Source organism: Eptatretus burgeri, chromosome 9, assembly GCF_056783735.1.
Source record: "Eptatretus burgeri isolate ZD-2024b chromosome 9, Ebu_testis_v1, whole genome shotgun sequence".
Taxonomy (NCBI): Eukaryota; Metazoa; Chordata; class Myxini; order Myxiniformes; family Myxinidae; genus Eptatretus; species Eptatretus burgeri.
In genome coordinates this window covers 30,485,701-30,504,572 of record NC_140969.1, presented here as the reverse complement: position 1 = coordinate 30,504,572, position 18,872 = coordinate 30,485,701, and the positions used below count along the sequence as shown (strand labels likewise).

At 44.1% G+C, this 18,872-nt stretch overlaps 1 protein-coding gene across 1 annotated transcript in view; it reads right to left on the bottom strand.

Annotated features, from left to right (window-relative positions):
• LOC147019826 (complement C3) overlaps positions 1-17,930 on the bottom strand; it is a 271,920-nt gene extending 253,990 nt beyond the window's left edge. Inside the window, exon 1 of the mRNA XM_085894593.1 lies at positions 17,735-17,930. Coding sequence (XP_085750719.1) covers positions 17,735-17,799 — 65 coding nt within the window. The 5' untranslated portion in view covers positions 17,800-17,930. The remainder of the gene's footprint in view (positions 1-17,734) is intronic.
• Between the last annotated feature and the right edge of the window lie 942 nt (positions 17,931-18,872).

Below are 18,872 nucleotides of genomic sequence, written 5' to 3'. Positions count from 1 at the left end.
AAAAAAGGTGCAAAAACAGATCCCTGCAACGACAGACCAATCAAACTTTCCCAATCATCAGCAAGGTTATGGAATCCATCATCGCTTCAGACATAAATTCTTCCTCTTTTTCAATGGCTTGATTTCCGATCATCCACTTAGATTCAGATGAGGTCACCCTACCCTGGACATGCTGCTTCTGCTTCAACAACAAAGGATGGAGATCCTCAATGCCAGACATGAGATCAGAGCCATCTCTCCCTAGACATATTGTGTTCTTTCGATATGGTCTGGCACCCCGGCATGCTCACAAAACTCTATTCCTATGGTATCCATGGCCATCTCCACTCATGACTCGCATACTTCCTCTCCTGTTGCAGCAAATGTGCGGCCCTTAATGGAGTTCTCTCATACTCTCTTCCTGCCATGGCTGTAGTTCCTCAAGTCAGTGTTCTGGGCCCTGTGCTTTTTCAGGTTTTCATCAATGATATCTACGACACTCTGGAAAATATTCTTTATCTCTTTGTTGATGACTCCACCCACTGCCATACCATCTGTCATCCCTCAGATCGGCGTGCAGCAGCCTCTTCACTCTCTCCAGATCTGGATAAAATCACAAGCAGATCCCTGCAACGACACACCAATCTTTCAATCCTGACAAATCTTACATTATCATGATGTCTCTCCGAAAGGATTCTGGAACCACTCCCCCCCCCCCAATCTACTTTCTCAACAATTGTGTTGAAGAAGTCCATTTCATTTGCGTCTCACTATCTGCCATGATCTTACCTGCGAAAGCCATATTTCCAAACCAGCCTCCAAACCCAGTCACCGATTGGGCATCCTCCCTCGTGCAAAGTCCTTCCTTAACACACCTGAGCTGCTGACCACATACAATGCTATCATCCACAGTCTGATGGAGTAGTGCTCTCCTCTCTGGGATGGGCCTCCCGCCTCACACCTATCTCAGCTTCACGCTGTGGAATTCAAGGCATCGAGGATCATTGGTATCTCCCGCGATGAAGCTGAGTCTTTGGGTCTCTCACTCTCTCACAGAGGGTAGGTCGGTGGTCTTTCTGTCCTCAACTGTCTCCTTTCTGGTCTCACCCTCACCCCCTTGCTCTGTCTGTGATCTGTTTCCCCCCCCCCCCCCAATATTTCCACAGTGAGCTCAAGGTCCGCCAGCAACCCCTTTCTGGTGAAACTACCAAAATCAAGAATCACTGCTCACCTTCACTCTTTCTTTCCTCTTTTTCCCCACCTCTGGAACAAACTCCCACCTTCTCTTCAATCCCACTCTTCCCTCCAGGTCTTCAAAACAGATGTTTACTATGATATTCTCTACCCCAATTAATCCACCACAAACCCACCACCTTCAAATTTCCTGGAGTGTCCATCGTGTTTACCCCATGTACCCCACCCTATCCCTCTCTCTTCCACATATCTCCTAATGTCTCTGTTCCCCACTATTTTGTAATTCCCTCTCCTGCTCCTCTTGTCTCCTGCTCCCTCTGATATACGTTCTGTTAGCTCTGAAACGAGTCTCGATGTTGTATTCAACAACAACAAAATATCAGACATGATATCAGGGCCATCTCCTTGGACATGTTTGTTGATAGAGTCTGACATCCTGTTTTGCTCTACAAATTGAATCCAAGGCCGACTCCACCAATGGATTACCAACTTCCTCCACTCTCGTAAACAACGTGTTACTCTCAATGGAACCCTTTCATCTCCTCTCCCTGTCAAGACTGAAGTACCTCAAGGCAGTGGTCGAGGCCACATCTTATTCCTAATCTTCATCAATGATCTATCTCATTGACTGGAAAATCCTCTTTATCTTTGCTGATGACTCCACTCTGCTGTGACATCTCTAATCTTTCTGACAGACAGACAGCAGCCTCTTCCCTCTTCTTCGACCTTGAGAAAATCACAAACTGGTCAAATACTTGAAATATGTCCTTTAATCCTGAGGAATTCCTCTTCTCTATCTCTATCTCTATCTCTATCTCTATCTCTATCTCTATCTCTATCTCTATCTCTATCTCTATCTCTATCTCTATCTCTATCTCTATCTCTATCTCTATCTCTATCTCTCTCTCTCTCTCTCTCTCTCTCTCTCTCTCTCTCTCTCTCTCTCTCTCCCTCTCTCTCTCTCTCTCTCCCTCTCTCCCTCTCTCCCTCTCTCAACTTTTGTATGCTTTTATTATAAAAGTATCAAAACACACCAGAAAAAGCACACTCCATAAAAACAAATCCAAACAATTTTACAGCAAAAATAAATTTAACAAAAGCAATACAAACAAGGGTGTCTGTTCATGTCAAAAACCACCACAGAATAATACATATATGCAAAAAGTAAGTGCAAGTACCTTACACTTTTACAAACAGATTCCATCACGAAAAGAGACTCAAAACCTCATCAGTGTACCACTGATAGCCCACAATATCCAGGCTCAAAAGATAAGCCTGCTCCATTTTTACTCGTGCCAAAACCATACCTTTAAAGCACAAAAGCACATTTGCATTTTTCCCTTTCAATTTTGCTTTTCTGGTTTTATAAATTGCCAGTTTAGCAATGCCCAACAGAAAAGACAAAAACGAGAGGACTGGTTTACTTTTATATATTTTATATAATATTATATATATTTTATAATCCCCCCCCCCCTCGATTCCATAAATAAAGACTGTAAAGGAAAAAACAAAATTAAATTTATAGAAAAAGCTGTTGAAGGAAGAGAAAGAGGGGTACCAATCTCTTACATTCAATAAAAATGTCGGCAACATTTTCAATCAAATCACAAAAAGGACAAGAAATTATAACAGAAGAATTAAACTTATGGAGTAATGTCTGTGTGACCAGGGCTTGATGTGCTCGTCTCCAATTCAGGTCTCCAGTTCACCCAAGAGTTGGAGAACTATACATTTTGTTCCACACTGGAGTTAAAAAAGCTCCAGCAGGTAAGGTCTCATTCCACCGATTATTCAACAGTTTTGTAAAACCAGGGATACATGCTTCCAGACATATGTTGTGGATAGCCGTTTTCCCCATGACGTGAAACACACCAATTTCCTCTAAGTTTGAGGAGAACACACCCTCTTGTTTTTTTGAGGCAATTTGAAGTTCAGGGAAATAGAGACGCGAGTCTACTACTTCATCCACCCCAGTCCACCCGATGTTTAGTCTATGAAAGGTTTGAATTACTGCTTTCAAGACATTTTCCACAATACGAGCAGAACGAACACCAGATTTTGATGAAAGTGAGCTTACAGGAAGCCAGGCATTCAAGGATGGCTGCAACAGGTCTCGCACTCTGTTTATTCCAACACTGGTGAAACAATGCATAAACGACCTGGAGGTTGAAATTCTAGAGAATAAAGGATTCCGAACTAATGGCTCATGTACAAACTTTTGGGCATCACATGATACCTCTAAACGTTGCACTCCGAGGACTTGCCAAGCATTCAAAAGGCTCTGATGAAAACTGGGGAGCTAAGACATGTGAACGTGTTGCAGGTCGATGAGGAAAAGTTCACGGTCATATTTCAGACCTTCCACTTTCTGCAAACAGGCGTTTGTGAGAGGTCGCCAAGGAACACACTCACTGTACAGTAGGCGCTTAATCGTGGAAATCCGGAATGCCATTATCCGACTTGGGATATGCATCAGATTTTGACCACCCGCATTTCGGGGTCTGCAGACCACGTCTGAGCCCAGCCAATGGTGGCCACCACAGAAAAAATCAGTCAGAACCCTCTGAATGCCTGTGACTTAGTATCTCGGAGGTTCAAGTGGGATAACTTTATGCCAAATAAATGGAACCACCAAGTTGTTTATGATTGACACCCATGTCTTAAGCGAGAGAAGTTGGTACAATCTTCTCCACCTTGCCAGTTTCAATTTAATTTTTTCCAGGAAGTTCTCCCATTTTTTTTGTTCATACGCTTCAATTCCTAGAAATAAGCCTAAATATTTAAACCCCTCACGACTCCACTGTATTCCTCCTGGTAAAACAGGCAGGGACGAGGAAGGCGATCTGGGGCCCACCCACAAAGCTACACTTTTTTTTCCAATTTACTCTTGCAGTAGAAGCAAGCTCAAACTGGGTAAGGCAACGAGAGACCTCCGAAACATCTTTTTGATTTGCAATAGCAACACAAATATCATCAGCATAAGCTGAAACAGCGACTTTGGAGTTTTGTGAAAGAGAGACTCCTTACAATGAGTCCTGAAGTAAAACTAATAAAGATTCAACGGATAGATTGTAGAGCATGCCTGATAGTGCACAGCCCTGACGGATGCCTCGCTGAAAGGGGAAGGGGTAACAAAGACTATTATTAACCTTCAGCAGACAAGATGCATTTTTGTACAATAACTTAACATAAGAAATAAATTTTTTCCCAAACCCTGTTCTCCTTAATACATCAAACAAAAAAGAATGGTCAACACTAACAAAAGCTTTTTCTTGATCTAAAAGTAATAAACCAAAACCAGGAGATGTAGTTCGACCGAGACTGATCAAGTCTCTCACCAAAAAAATATTATCGTATATGGAACGTCCTGGAACACAGTATGATTGATCAGTGCCAATCAAGAAGGAGATGACTTCCTTTAGACGGGTTGCAAGTGCTTTTGACAATATTTTATAGTCCGTGTCGAGGAGTGACACAGGCCGCCAATTTGTGGTCTCATGCAGGTTTCCTTTCTTCGGAAGGAGACACAAAACTGCCCTCCGGCAGCTCAATGGCAATTCACCTTGTTCAACACTCTCCTGAAAGACCTCAAGAAGAGTAGGGCCTAGAGTGTCCCAGAAAGCCTTATAAAATTCAGCCGCAAGGCCGTCTAGTCCAGGGGCTTTCCCATCCTTGCTATCCTTGCTATCCTTGAGCGCAGCAGTAAGTTCTCCAAGAGAAATGCCAGGCTCAAGCAATTGTTGTTGGTCTTCAGACAGAGAAGGGAGCTGTTCAAGCATCGCATTCCTGTTCTCCTCATTCACAGTTCTTTTTGCGAAGAGTTTCGAAAAATAGTCCTGATAGTCCTGAAAAATAGTCCTGCAGTTCATGCTTGATATCACTCTGGGAGGACAGGTCAACAAATCACCACTAGAAGAGTGCAAAGCATGGATTTGTTGAGAGGTCTTGACCGTTTTTTCCAAATTGAAGAACCCTTTGTTTGGTGTGTCAAGTTGGATTTTTTCGTTCCGCAGTCGGACGAATGCACCGGCCGCCCGCTCTATCACCATTTCAGCCAGAAGGGTCCTTTTCTCTGACAACTGCTGGACATTCACGCTAGACAATCCAGCTTTCTGCTCACAGATAAGTATATCGTTTTTTAAAGCAGATATCACACCAAAGGCGTTGTATGTGCTGTATGAGCAGTATTGTTGGCAAAAACATTTGATTTAGGACTTTGTGCAGTCTCACCATTGTCTTAAATTCAAATATGAACCCTTTTGTGACTCGCATTTTCCCCATACCATTTTAAAAGCTTCTATAAAATGTGCACTTTGTGAAAGTTTCAAATTAAAAGTCCAATATGCACTTCCACAGACATGATGAGGAAAGCCACACACCATAACAATCATGTGATGGTCGGAAAAAACACGGTCTAATATACGAGTTCTTAGCAATGTTTACCATTTCATGATTAACATAAAATCTGTCGAGGCGAGCCATCGTCAAAACATTTCTTGATGCACACACCCATGTATACTGATGGATATTTCGGTTCTGTACCCGCCACACATCCACCAGTTTAAACTTTTTTGACTACCTGTGCCAAAGGCCTTGCACTGGGTGGATGAGGCTCACAAGTGCTCCGATCAAGTTGTGGGTTGAGGGTGCAGTTGTAGTCACCCCCCAGACACAACAACATGGTTAAGTCAATGGTGCTTACAAACTCTGCCAACTTGTACAGAAAGGCACCTCTTTCAGAGTTAGCACGAGGACAGTAAACATTTGTCATGCAAATCTTTAGGTTACTACTGACAAATTGCACAGACAGTAAGTAACCTTTGCAAATTTCCTTACAAGTTATCTCCGAAGGCTGGAGTCGAGGATGCAACACTATTGCCACACCAGCCTTGGCCTCAACGAGCGCACTCGAGAAAAAAAGACAACCTTTAAAGATTTTATCACTCATCCTCAGAAGACTAATTTGCATGAGTCTCCTGTAGCATTAGCACATCAATTTTTTCATTTTGGAAGAGCTGAAATACCTGGAGACGACGCACACAACTGGAGCCTCCATTGATGTTCAGGGATGCTACTTTTATCTCCATTCTGTTAGTTATTCTTGAAGCTCTTTACCAGCCCAAGCAACACACTTCCTTAACCTTTGGAATTGAGGATCTGACATGTGAACCTGATAAGGATCACGAATCATACTCCTTGCAGTTTAAATGAAATCGTGTACATTCGGGAAGTAATCTTTGATTTTTACGTATCTTTTCCTGAATGTATCATCCAGGAATGTAATCACATTTTCTTGAGACACTAAGGTTGTGTCGTTTCCCCCTTCATCCTCTTGAGAGCTTAAAGCACTAAAATGTGGGGTAGAAGAGGTTTCATCTGAATCAAGTGCTTCATCTATGGCATCTCCTATTACTTGTGGAACACTTACTTTTGGTTCAACAGAAAGTTCTGCTCTGTTTACAGACCCCACTGAATTTGCCTTGTCAATGTCCTTCCTTACAACCCTTACATCATGTCCTTCCTTACAACCCTTTCATCATCTGTGAGGGAGGGGTTGACATTTAACACACAGGGATTTTCCCCTTTATCTATTTCTTCATCACTGTCAGACATAGCTATTAACTTGTCTGAATAAGTTTGGCTAACAGGACAAACACTTAAAACATCCTGAGATACCTCACCGTTCTCTGTGTCCCACTCAGAGTCGGCCAGTGGAACAAGCGAAGTTTCTACATCCGAACACGACTCCGGTACTACCATCAGGCCCCCCTAACAAACGGACGCCAACGTTGTCAGACGGAATGAAAACCCGTCATTCTTGTTACAAAAACAGCTAAAATTGATGAAAAAGCGGCCGAAATTGAAACGAACACAGTAATTACGGTCGCAATAGCAGATATAATGGAAACCAACACGCTTATTCTACACACAAGAACGGTCGTGACGGACACAAGAACGGACAATCCCGAGATAGAACGGTGGGGAACGGAAGCAAGGTTGGTTATTTCCGTCGTGAAACGTCCGAGAGCGAAACAAAAGCGGTTCATTCCGGTTACTGTAGTGCGAACAAGATGGCGGATGCAGTAGAACGACCTGTTACGGGATGTAAATTTTTAGTGCTTGTGTCTCGAACATAAATGTAATATAGATAATATATAGTGGGTAGTACCTGATGTAGTTTTAACAATTTATTAAACCGAATTTTGTTGTGATGATAATGTTTGGTTTGCCTTTATTTTGAGCCCCCGAGTGAAGGATCGCTAGTTGTGTCGGCCCAGTTCAACATAGGGGATCGTGTATGGGATCTTTTTACAGTTTTTACTTCATATTAACTTTGTTATTTTATTGGAATTTGCAATTTATTATTACTATCAAATTTTACCTCTTGCAAATATAAACGATCAATCGTCACTGATCGCTGCAGCACAGTACGGGGGGCACGAATTTCACGAAATGTCAGCCACACATTGAGTCAAGAGGGCGCATTTATCACTGCTTGTATAACATCCCGAACCACAAACGGGTTTTCATTAACAGACATGATATAGTCAAGGCAGACTACGTTAAAGTTAACTTACCATAACTTCAAGATCTTTTTAAGCCGCCATGTTTTCCACGTTATGGTAACCGGAATTAATCGCTTTCGCTTCGGTCGCTTCCGTTCCCCACCGTTCTATCTCGGGATTGTCCGTTCTTGTGTCCGTCACGACCGTTCTTGTGTGTAGAATAAAAGTGTTGGTTTCGGTTATATTTGCTATTGCGACCGTAATTACCGTGTTGGTTTCAATTTCGGCCGCTTTTTCATCAATTTTAGCTGTTTTTGTAACAAGAATGACGGGTTTTCATTCCGTCTGACAACGTTGGCGTCCGTTTGTTAGGGGGGCCTGACCAAGGGGTTTCCAATGACAGACGTACCTTGATTATTGAAGGTCCAAGACGTACCGAGACGTCCCTTGGTGCTCCACCGAGCCTGACACGATCTGGACCTCATTCTGCTCCTTGGCATCAAAGGCATCAACATTTAACCGTTTTTGGCCTTTTTTCCTGGTATCCGTAACAGATACGTCCATATCGTCCACACTGTCCTGTACAGTGGATGGTAAAGGAGAGGAAGCAACCACTTTCACTTCCTCGTTTGGTGGGGGTGTATTAATTACGTCACGATTACACACCCTCTCTCCAACGCGGTCGGGGTGGACGAGTCCATTTCGTCGAACACCTCAGCCGGTAGGGAGGGGGGCGGAGCTGGGCTCCCGATTCACCTTCTCCCCCATTAGTTTGTGGTGAGGAAGAATCGTTCCTCACCGAACCTTCACTTTCTTGCGGTGTAACTGCATTCGGACAAACACTCTTCACGTGCCCGTGAGCTCCACACCCAAAACACGTCATGACCTCTGAGGAGGCAAACATTTTATATTCAAACCCGTCGATTTTTACACTGAGTACAACATTCAGTGTTTTTCCATTTCCAGGTAGTATCATATAAACCACTCTTTTAAAGGACATGACGTGGTTAAATTTATCACTAACATGACGCATCGGCACCATCGAGATCCTCGACACAACCTTACCGAACTTGTTTAACTGGTTACACAAGTCCTGGTTCCTTATAAATGGTGGAATATTATTAATATTAACTTTAACTGTTGGGGCCTGTAAAGCGAACACAGAGAGGTAAGTGTTCGGTTCGATGAACAAGCCATGCTCAACCACCGTGGTGACCAAGTGTTCCTCTGACACAAACACCACAAACTTCTTATTCATGCGAGAAGCAGCACGAACATTATGTAAACCAACGATGTTACCAATGGAGGAAAGCACATCGTTAAGTTCCACCTCACTGGGAGAGAAGCAAAAAAACAGCGTTTTTACGAGTTAGTGATTCGAACATCTCCACACAGAAACGTTCACCCGCCATTCTAACTCAGGAAAACAAGTTAGTAAACTTTATCGAGAGAAATAAGGCGTTTTCACAAACACCAAGAAAACAACCATTAAAGTTGAGAATTAACAAAGAACATGGTCTCAGTGAACGAGAAAAACCTCCCCCGGCGGCCATGACAGGCCTTCGGCCTACGATTTTTCTCGACACGAGATCGTGGTCTCTCTCATATCTCTCTCTCTCTCATATCTCTCTCTCTCATATCTCTCTCTCTCTCTCTCTCATATCTCTCTCTCTCTCTCTCTCTCTCTCTCTCTCTCATATCTCTCTCTCTCTCTCTCTCTGTCTCTCTCTCTCTCTCTCTCTCTCTCTCTCTCTCTCTCTCTCTCTCTCTCTCTCTCTCTCTCTCTCTCTCTCTCTCTCTCTCTCTCTCTCTCTCTCTCTCTCTCTCTCTCTCTCTCTCTCTCTCTCTCTCTCTCTCTCTCTCTCTCTCTCTCTCTCTCTCTCTCTCTCTCTCTCTCTCTCTCTCTCTCATATCTCTCTCTCTCTCATATCTCTCTCTCTCTCATATCTCTCTCATATCTCTCTCTCTCTCATATCTCTCTCATATCTCTCTCTCTCTCTCATATCTCTCTCATATCTCTCTCTCTCTCTCATATCTCTCTCTAGACAGGAAGGAAAAAAAAAACACGGGAAAAGTCCACAAGTAGAAAACGAACACATGGGGAAAGTGAAAACGCCAAACAGCACAGCAGGGGTACTCACGACACGAAGCAAGGAGCGACCATGACAGTACACAACGTACCAACAGCCAGCAGGGGGCGAGAGAGAGAGAGAGAGAGAGAGAGAGAGAGAGAGAGAGAGAGAGAGAGAGAGAGAGAGAGAGAGAGAGAGAGAGAGAGAGAGAGAGAGAGAGAGAGACGGGAGAGAGACAGAGAGAGGGGAGAGAGACAGAGAGAGGAGAGAGGGGAGAGAGACGAGAGACGGGAGAGAGACAGAGAGACAGAGAGAGAAGAGAGAGAGAGGAGAGAGAGGGGAGAGAGAGACAGAGAGACAGAGACATTTCTCAGGATTGAACATATTCCAAGTATTCGGCCAGTTTGTGATTTTATCAAGTTCTGAGAAGAGGCTGCTGATTGTCTGTCAAAAGGATGAGAGATGTCACAACAGAGTGGAGTCATCAGCAAAGAGATAAAGAGGATTTTCCAGTCAGCCAGATGATTGATGAAGATGAGGAATAAGATGTGGCCTCAACCACTGCCTTGAGGTACTCCATTTCATTCCTCATGGGGAATGAGTTATATTTTTTATGACATCATAATTGCATATGTAGAATGCCACATCCATTCAGTATGAAAAATTTTGAGGGTCATCTATGGACAAAATGGTCCACAGAAAAAAAAATCATTACATCTTCGGTCACGTGATTCGGCAGCCATCGTGTTGTTGTTTTTTTAAAAAAAACAAAACCTTCAAAAATCTTCTCTGAAGTGGCTGAACAAATCGAGGCAAAACTTTACACATATGACCGCCTGTCCATGATATCATAGGTCATGTGGTTGGCAACCATTTTCGATTTACCCTAAAATCTATAAAAAATACACCACTCAAAAGTAGTCGTCGCGAGGGTCTGCAATCTCCGATTGCTCTTTTTCTTGTTCCTCTGTTTTTTTCCTGCCTGTGGAACCACCTTCCATACTCACTTCAATCTCATTTTTCCCTCCTGGTGTTCAAGACAACTATTCATCATCTTAAATCAACCTCCATCCAAAATCATGATCTTTTCTACATCCATTAAACTACCCCACCCCTCCCAAAATTTGGCTTATGTATCCATATTGTCCACCCTTTGCATTCCCCTTGTCTCTCCTAGTTACCTGCATCCCTTGTTTGTCCATCTCTGTCTAATTCTCCTTCCACCCTGCTGTTGATATATCCCCTTTCTCCACCTGTTCCCTTTGTTATGTTGTGTCTTGATTTGTTCTGTGTCCTAGCTCTTCCGCAAGCCTGGACCTTGTAAGTAAATTATATTTAATAAGTGTTACAGGGGCTTGGGGAGGGGGGGTGTCAGATTTTGGCAAAAATACCTGAAATAATATTTGAATGCCCCCCCCCCGACGGGTTTATTTGAAGTTAGTGATATCATGATAGCGCAGCATAAAACGTTACATACTCCGTTGTTTTGACGTGGGAATACCCGTTTGCTTTGATGAGTGGGAGGAGGGTTAGGCCAAAAAAAAAAAAATGTTGCATTGGCGTAACCCGCCCGACCCTAAAAATTCCGCCGACCCTACGTTTTTTTTTGTTTTTTTGCTATCGATTTCAAGTATCTTGTTGATTGCGATCGCGATCGCAAAAACCCGGAAGTGTTTCGGACAGAACCCGCCGACAAAAAGGGTGGTACTCGAGCCGGGGGAGATTTTGGGAGGGATTTATTAGGATTTATTAAATTTTTGGATTTATTATCCAAAAATTTTGGGATTTATTAGGAAAAAAAAAAAAAAAAAAAAAAAGATCCCGACCGACCTTCCCTATTTTTCAGTGACCCGTTACGCCAATGCAACATTTTTTTTTTTGGCCTTAGAGTAAAGATGGGACACTTTTGGAAGGGAGGTGGGGGGTGGAGGGTTGAGGACTTTCGTTTGGAGAGGGACATGAGCGTGTGAATGTTTGAATGCAGGGAGGGGATCGAAAACTTAGGGTTGGGAGGGGAAGGTGAGGACTTGGGGTTGAAGGGGAGGGGTGAAGGAGAGCAAAGATGGGACAGAATTGGGAGGGGAAGGGTGAGGTTTTTTGATGATGACTTGTCAGAAGTGTGTGTGTGTGTGTGTGTGTGTGTGTGTGTGTGTGTGTGTGTGTGTGTGTGTGTGTGTGTGTGTGTGTGTGTGTGTGTCACTGTGGGGCAGTGGGGGATTGGGGGGGGGCTGGTGATGTAATCACTCTATGGTAATGTGCTGGTAAATCCCAAGTGACAAAACTCAGAAGTAGAAATCACACAATAATTATTGCAGTTTCTAACTGGTAGACCTTTCGTACATGCATCGTCATACATTGCCCAGTGCTTCTCCAGCCCTGAACGTTCGGATACCCGCCAGACCTGCATGCCCAGCCTACACCAGCCCAGTGGAGCACACATCCACAAATAACAGGCATTAAAATGTGAAAGTTGTATGTTTGTGGGCTTGGTTGCCGGGTTACTCGTCCAACAGTTGTGGCACAATTACATCCAGACTTGCTACAGAGGATCCACATAACCACAATGATCAATGTATCGGGGTGTTTTTCTCTTTGCCTGTGATCTTGGGGGACCGCAAATTCTCCAGGTGAATGTGTATCGTGTAGCGCCGCCTTCATGAGGGTGACGGTATTACAAGTCTCCATCATGTACAGTATTTCTGTCCCCACGTTTTCCAGTGTAATGAGGTATTTTGAATTCTAAGCAATAGATATGTTTTTGCTTCATCCACCTAACCTAGGTTATTTATTTTTCCTACACAGAGCTGTCATTTTCATGGACACCACCCAAGTAAAGGTATGTGTCAGAAGAACGTGTTGCATGCTTGGAACAAGATCACCCATAGGGCAGGGACTGTGAGTTCATATCAAATTTACATCAATGATTTCGATAATGGGGTAAAGAGTAAACTTTCTAAATTGGCAGATGACACAAAGCTTGGAGGTAAGATGGGTATCAGAGTGGGTGGTGATCAGATACTGGAAAGTATTGATACTTGCATAGATTGGGTAAAAGATTTGCAGAAGGAATTTAACCTGAGCAAGTGGAAGGTGTTGGGATGGGAAAGAACAATGAAAAATAGAGATTACAGAATGGAAGGGGTAATTTTGGAGCGTGTCACACAGGAGAAGGATCGGGGGGGGGGGTAATAGATATGGGAGGTAAGCAGGTGGCACAGTGCTAGGCAGCTACAGGTAAAACAAAGAGGGTTTTAGGTTGTATTCGGAGGGGGATCAATCATAAATCAAAAGAGGTGGTGTTAACATTGTACAGGAATTTAGTGATGGACACATCCAGAATATTGTGTGCAGTTTTGGTCACCACAACTCAGGAAGGACATAGATGCCACAGAGAGGGTTCAGGGCAGGGTTACTAGATTGATTCCGGGCCGAGCTCGACTCAGCTATGAGGAGCGGCTGAAGGAGACAGGGCTTTATACACTAGAAAGGAGGCGGTTACAAGGAGATATGATAGAGATGTTTAACATAATGAAAGGTATAGATGAAATACATACAGAAGAATTATTCAGCAGAGTAGACAGTGATCAGACCAGGAGTCATCGCCTGAGAGTAAAGAGGTAGTAAGGCAGGGGTCTTTTACTCAGACAATAGTTAATGCATGGAATGGTCTCCCTGGAAAGGTGGTGGCAGCAGAAACAGAAGATAAGTTTAAATTGGAATTAGAGAGGGACCTGGAAGTTATGGAGATAGAGGGGAATGGGGATGTTAACAGGACCTGTAAGTTGCTTGAGTAGGGTGGGTGATTGTGCACATGTTTACGGAGTGTTTTGTGTGGGGGTCTCATCAATGGGTGGTGTGTGGGTGATGTTGTTTCTCATCCAAGAACCGCCTTCATCCACCTCTCTGGAAATAAAAAAAACTGCAGTAAAAGATGACAAAAAAAACAACATTTTGCATTTTCATGTCGATTGGTCTGGTGTTGATGTGCAGCAAGCACGATGGGCGGAATTGGCAGCCTCCTGTATTTCGATTCCTCGTTATTCCTTGTGATGTGGGATCCTCGGGCAAGGCCTCAAACCCAAGGTGTGTCCAATCACGAAGGTGTGCCACGTCAGGCGTTCCTTACCAACGGTTTTGAAAGGAGTGCTTGCTTGAGTGCTAAAGCCACTGGGTGAGTGATCTACAAGAAACTCGCTAACTGAACACACTGCTACAGTACAACACGAACAGTCAGAATGAATAGTGACAAGAAGTATTTGCATATGTATTGTTTAAATTAACACATCACTGCATATCATCAGCCTGCAGAAAGTTTCACAATGGCTGTTATGGTCACCCCCAGACTTGGAAAAGTTCCCCCCCCCTAGACTTGAAAAAGTTCCCCCTCCCCCCCAGACTTGGTAAATTTCCCCCCAGACTTGGAAAAGTCCCCCAGACCTGGAAAAGTCCCCCCAGACTTGGAAAAGTTCACCCCCCCAGTCTTGAAAAAGTTCCCCCTCCCCCAGACTTGGAAAAGCTCCCCCCCCCCCAGACTTGAAAAAGTCCCCCTCCCCCAGACTTGGAAAAGTCCCCGCCCCCAGACTTGGAAAGTTCCCCCCCAGACTTGAAAAGTCCCCTCCCCCAGACTTGAAAAAGTTCCCCCTCCCCCAGACTTGGAAAAGTTCCCCCCCCAGACTTGGAAAAGTCCCCCCCCAGACTTGAAAAAGTTTCCCCTCCCCAGACTTGGAAAAGTCCCCGCCCCCAGACTTGGAAAAGTTCCCCCCAGACTTGAAAAAGTCCCCCTCCCCCAGACTTGGAAAAGTCCCCGCCCCCAGACTTGGAAGGTTCCCCCCCCCAGACTTGAAAAAGTCCCCTCCCCCAGACTTGAAAAAGTTCCCCCTCCCCCAGACTTGGAAAAGTTCCCCCCCAGACTTGGAAAAGTCCCCCCCAAGACTTGGAAAAGTTCACCCCCCAGACTTGAAAAGTTTCCCTCCCCCAGACTTGGAAAAGTCCCCGCCCCCAGACTTGGAAAAGTTCCCCCCCCCCAGACTTGAAAAGTTCCCCCCCCAGACTTGAAAAAGTTTCCCCTCCCCAGACTTGGAAAAGTTCCCCCCCCCCCAGACTTGAAAAAGTCCCCTCCCCCCCACCTGCATTATATGGTTCACAACAGATTCTAATGTAAAGTTGCGTTCGTCCAAGTGAAACTGCTCGTCTCCTGCTCTGTATTTTGGGTGTTCAAACTGGAATGAGAGGAGGACAGATCATCCTTTCGTTTCCCGACAATAATCACCCACTTGGGTTCTCAGATGAAGGGATTGTGTCGAGGATGGACATCACACATTTGCACATTTCCACGCTCCGACCTTCTTGCCAGATCAAAATGGCGAAGTGAAATTTTTCCCAAGCTGTCCTCGTTGAAACCAAGAAAGACACTTGGGTTTGTAACGATCACCTGGTCAACTGTTAGCATCGTTTGAGTTAATTGATTGAAAATCACGATTTAACTCTTCTCATTTTTACGAGGTCGTTTATATAATTGGCTAATTCCTCTGTAATCATTTTTTTTTTGTATGTAATGTCGAGGCTCACATAAGGGCTAAAACACAGAACGTACAACGAGGGGAGCAGGAGATAAGAGGGGAGGGAGAGGGAAGGACAAACAGTGCGGGACAGAGACATGAGGAGATCTGTGGAAGGGAGAGGGATGGGCGGGGAACATGAGGAATACAACATGGACACCACAGGGATTTTCAGGAAGGAAAGCAGGGAATTTGAAGGACGTGGGTTTGGAGTGGATTAACGGGGGTAGAAAAGATCGTGGTTGGGGAAAGATAAGAAATGGTGGTGAACGGCTGTTTTGAAGACCTGGAGGGAAGAGTGGGATTGAAAAGTGTGGGAGTTTCTTCCAAAGGTGGGAAAAAAGAGGAATGAAAGAGTGAAGGTGAGCAGTGATTCGTGATTTTGGTATTTTTACCAGAAGGGGGTTGCTGGTGGACCTTGAGCGACTGGCGTAAATAGGGGGGGACAGAGAGTAGATGGTGGAAGACAGAAAGACCACCGACCTGCCTACGGTAAGAGAGTGAGAGACCCAAAGACTCAGCCTCATCGTGGGAAATACCAATGATTGCAAATGCCTTGATTTCCACAGCGTGAAGGCGAGAAAGGTGAGAGGCAGGAGCACCAGCCCAGAGGGGAGAGCAGTACTCCATCAGGCTATGGACGAAAGCTTTGTATGTGGTCAGGAGCTCAGGTGTGCCAAGGAAGGACTTTGCGCGACTCCTTGTGTGAATTTTTTTTTTTTAAGTATTTGAATGGTATTCTGTACACGCATTCATTTTTATCAGGCATCTCAGTTTATGGATGCAGTACTTCAATTAGAAGCACTCTCGGTAGAAGGCATACCTCTGCCATGCAACACCTGATCCAAAAGAGCATATAAGTACCAATAAATGTTTGAGATATGCGATACGTATGTCGTTTTTATTCCCATCTCTCAATGGTGAGGAATCGCTTTAATTCTCGGATCCGGATCCGGGTTTTCACCAAAAATCTAATCAGTTCGCCCTTGTCACACACCCAACCTGCCCACAAAATTTCATCCGAATCCGTCCCCAACTTTATGAGATATCCTGTACACAAACAAACAAACAAACAAACAAACAAATGAAAAATCTCTCATCGAATGAGAACTTGGCGAAATGGAACAGCATTCAGAAAACAACATAACTCTGCCAGTCTGAACAGTTTACATTTTGTATCCCACCAATAGGTCTGAACTGAATCCAGACTTTTACCAGAATCTAATCGCCTGTTATCGTCACTTATCCAACTCATCCACCTAGTTTTGTCATAACTCATTCCACAACTTTTTGAGATATCATGCCATACATAGCTTTTGGCCCAATCTCTCAAAGTTGACGAATCACTTAAAAAAAATTCTCGCATCCAGATGAAGATTCGGATCTTCAAAATTGAATCAATTCTTCCTCGTCATACACCCAACATGTCCACCAAGTTTCATCCGAATCCGTCCACAACGTCCATGCAATATCGTTTTTAGTCCCATTACATCTCTCAATGGTGAGGAATCAGTTTTAAAAAATTAAATAATTCTCGCATCTAGATCTGCATTTGGATCTTCACCAAAATCGATTCAATTCGTCTTTGTCACACACTCAACCTGTCCACTAAGTTTTGTCTGAATCCATCTATAATCTTTTGAGATATTGTGGGATATATCGGTTTAGCCTCATCTCTCAATGGTGAAGAATCACTTAAAAAATTCAGATCCGCATCCGGATTCGGATCTTTACCAAAATTAAGCGTTGCCATCCTTGGCCGGTCACCTACACACGCAAAAAAATTCAGAACAATTGATGGAAAACTGTGACCAAACGTGTGAAAGACAGACAGACAGACAAACAGACAAACGCTACAGAGTAACATACTTTGTCCAAAATTTTTTTTGCCAAGTAACAAACAGATTGAAGTGAAAACACAACCTCCTTCCACCTTCGGTAACAAGCTTTTTCGGTAACACCTTCGGTAACAAGCTTCGGTAACAACGTGAATTCGTTGAATTGTGCAGTAAACAGGTTGTTGTAACCCAATAAATAAACCGGCTCTATTCATCATCACCGGCCAGTCCTGCCGCTCGACCAAGTAATTAGGGCATCGGCAGGACACCCAGCTTAACGTCCATCCAAAAGGGACACATTGAAGAATCATCCTGCCTGCGAATTACCAGGGTGACAGTTTCGAGCTGGGTCGGGATTCAAACCCGGGCTAGACTTCTTAAAAGGAGAGTGTGAATACCTATCAACAATTTGACAGAGCATTGCAATGAAATGTTCAGTGCTTTCATCAATAATACTCCCATCCCACTTTTTTTTTTTATATATTTGAACATATTTTCTAAATCTTCTTCTGCACAACCATTGATCCAAGAACATTTTGATCCCACTGAAACTTTCATGTGATTGATTGGTCGGCGAAGTAACTTACTTTGAGCTGTGTCCAGGTTGAAGAGTGCACGCAATAACCAACACACAGAGGGCCAGCAACTTCATTGTGCCACGACCTCGTCGAAGAGACACGATGTATAAATACAGCTGCGGTCACTAATTTACCAGCAATTGGTACATATTGGATACATGCTGACTGTGTAGGAATCCAGAAATACAGATGGAATGCTGTGTTCTGCAATCCCAAAGGATGCAATGTTTGGCTCTTTGTTAATCAATGATTTTTGTTCACCTCTCCCCTCGCGTTTGGTGTAATCGGTTTGTTTTTGTACCAAAGGCGAAATTCTAAGATGAGGGTAGCTCAAATTTGACTGTTCTTAAATCGCAGAGTAATGCATGTACTGTAGACTCCAGCTACAGCACTTTCTGTTCTCCATCTTTCTCAGTCCCGCCGGCAATCGAGTAAACGGGGTTCTGGTGGAAGAGACAGAACGGGGTTTTGCATGTAGGTTTCGTAATAGGAGAGATACAATACTTGGCCAAAAGTATGTGGACACCTGACCTGCTCGTCCAACCTCTCATTCCAAAATCATGGGCATTAATGTGGAGTTGGTCCCCCCCCCCTTTGCTGCGATAACAGGCTCCACTCTTCTGGGAAGGCATTCCACCAGATGTTGGAACATTGGCGCGGAGATTTCCTTCCATTCAGCCACAAGAGCTTAGTGAGGTTGGGCGATTATGTCTGGCTCGCAGTCGGTGTTCCAATTCATCCCAAAGATGTTCAGTAGGGTTGAGGTCAGGTCTCTGTGCAGGCCAGTCAAGTTCTTCCACATCAATCTCAACAAACCATTTCTGTATGGACCTCACTTTGTGCATGGGGGCATTGTCATGCTGAAACAGGAAAGGGCCTTCCCCAAATTGTTGCCACAAAGTTGGAAGCACATAATCGTCTACACTCTAAAATGTCATTGTATGCTGTAGCGTTAAGATTTCCCTTCACTAGAACTAAGGGACCCAGCCCGAATCATGAAAAACAGCACAAGACCATTATTCCTACTCCACCAAACTTCACAGTTGGCACTATGCATTTAGGCAGGTAGCATTCGCCTGGCATCTGCCAAACTCAGATCCATCTGACTACCAGATGGTGAAGCATGATTCATCACTCCAGAGAACAC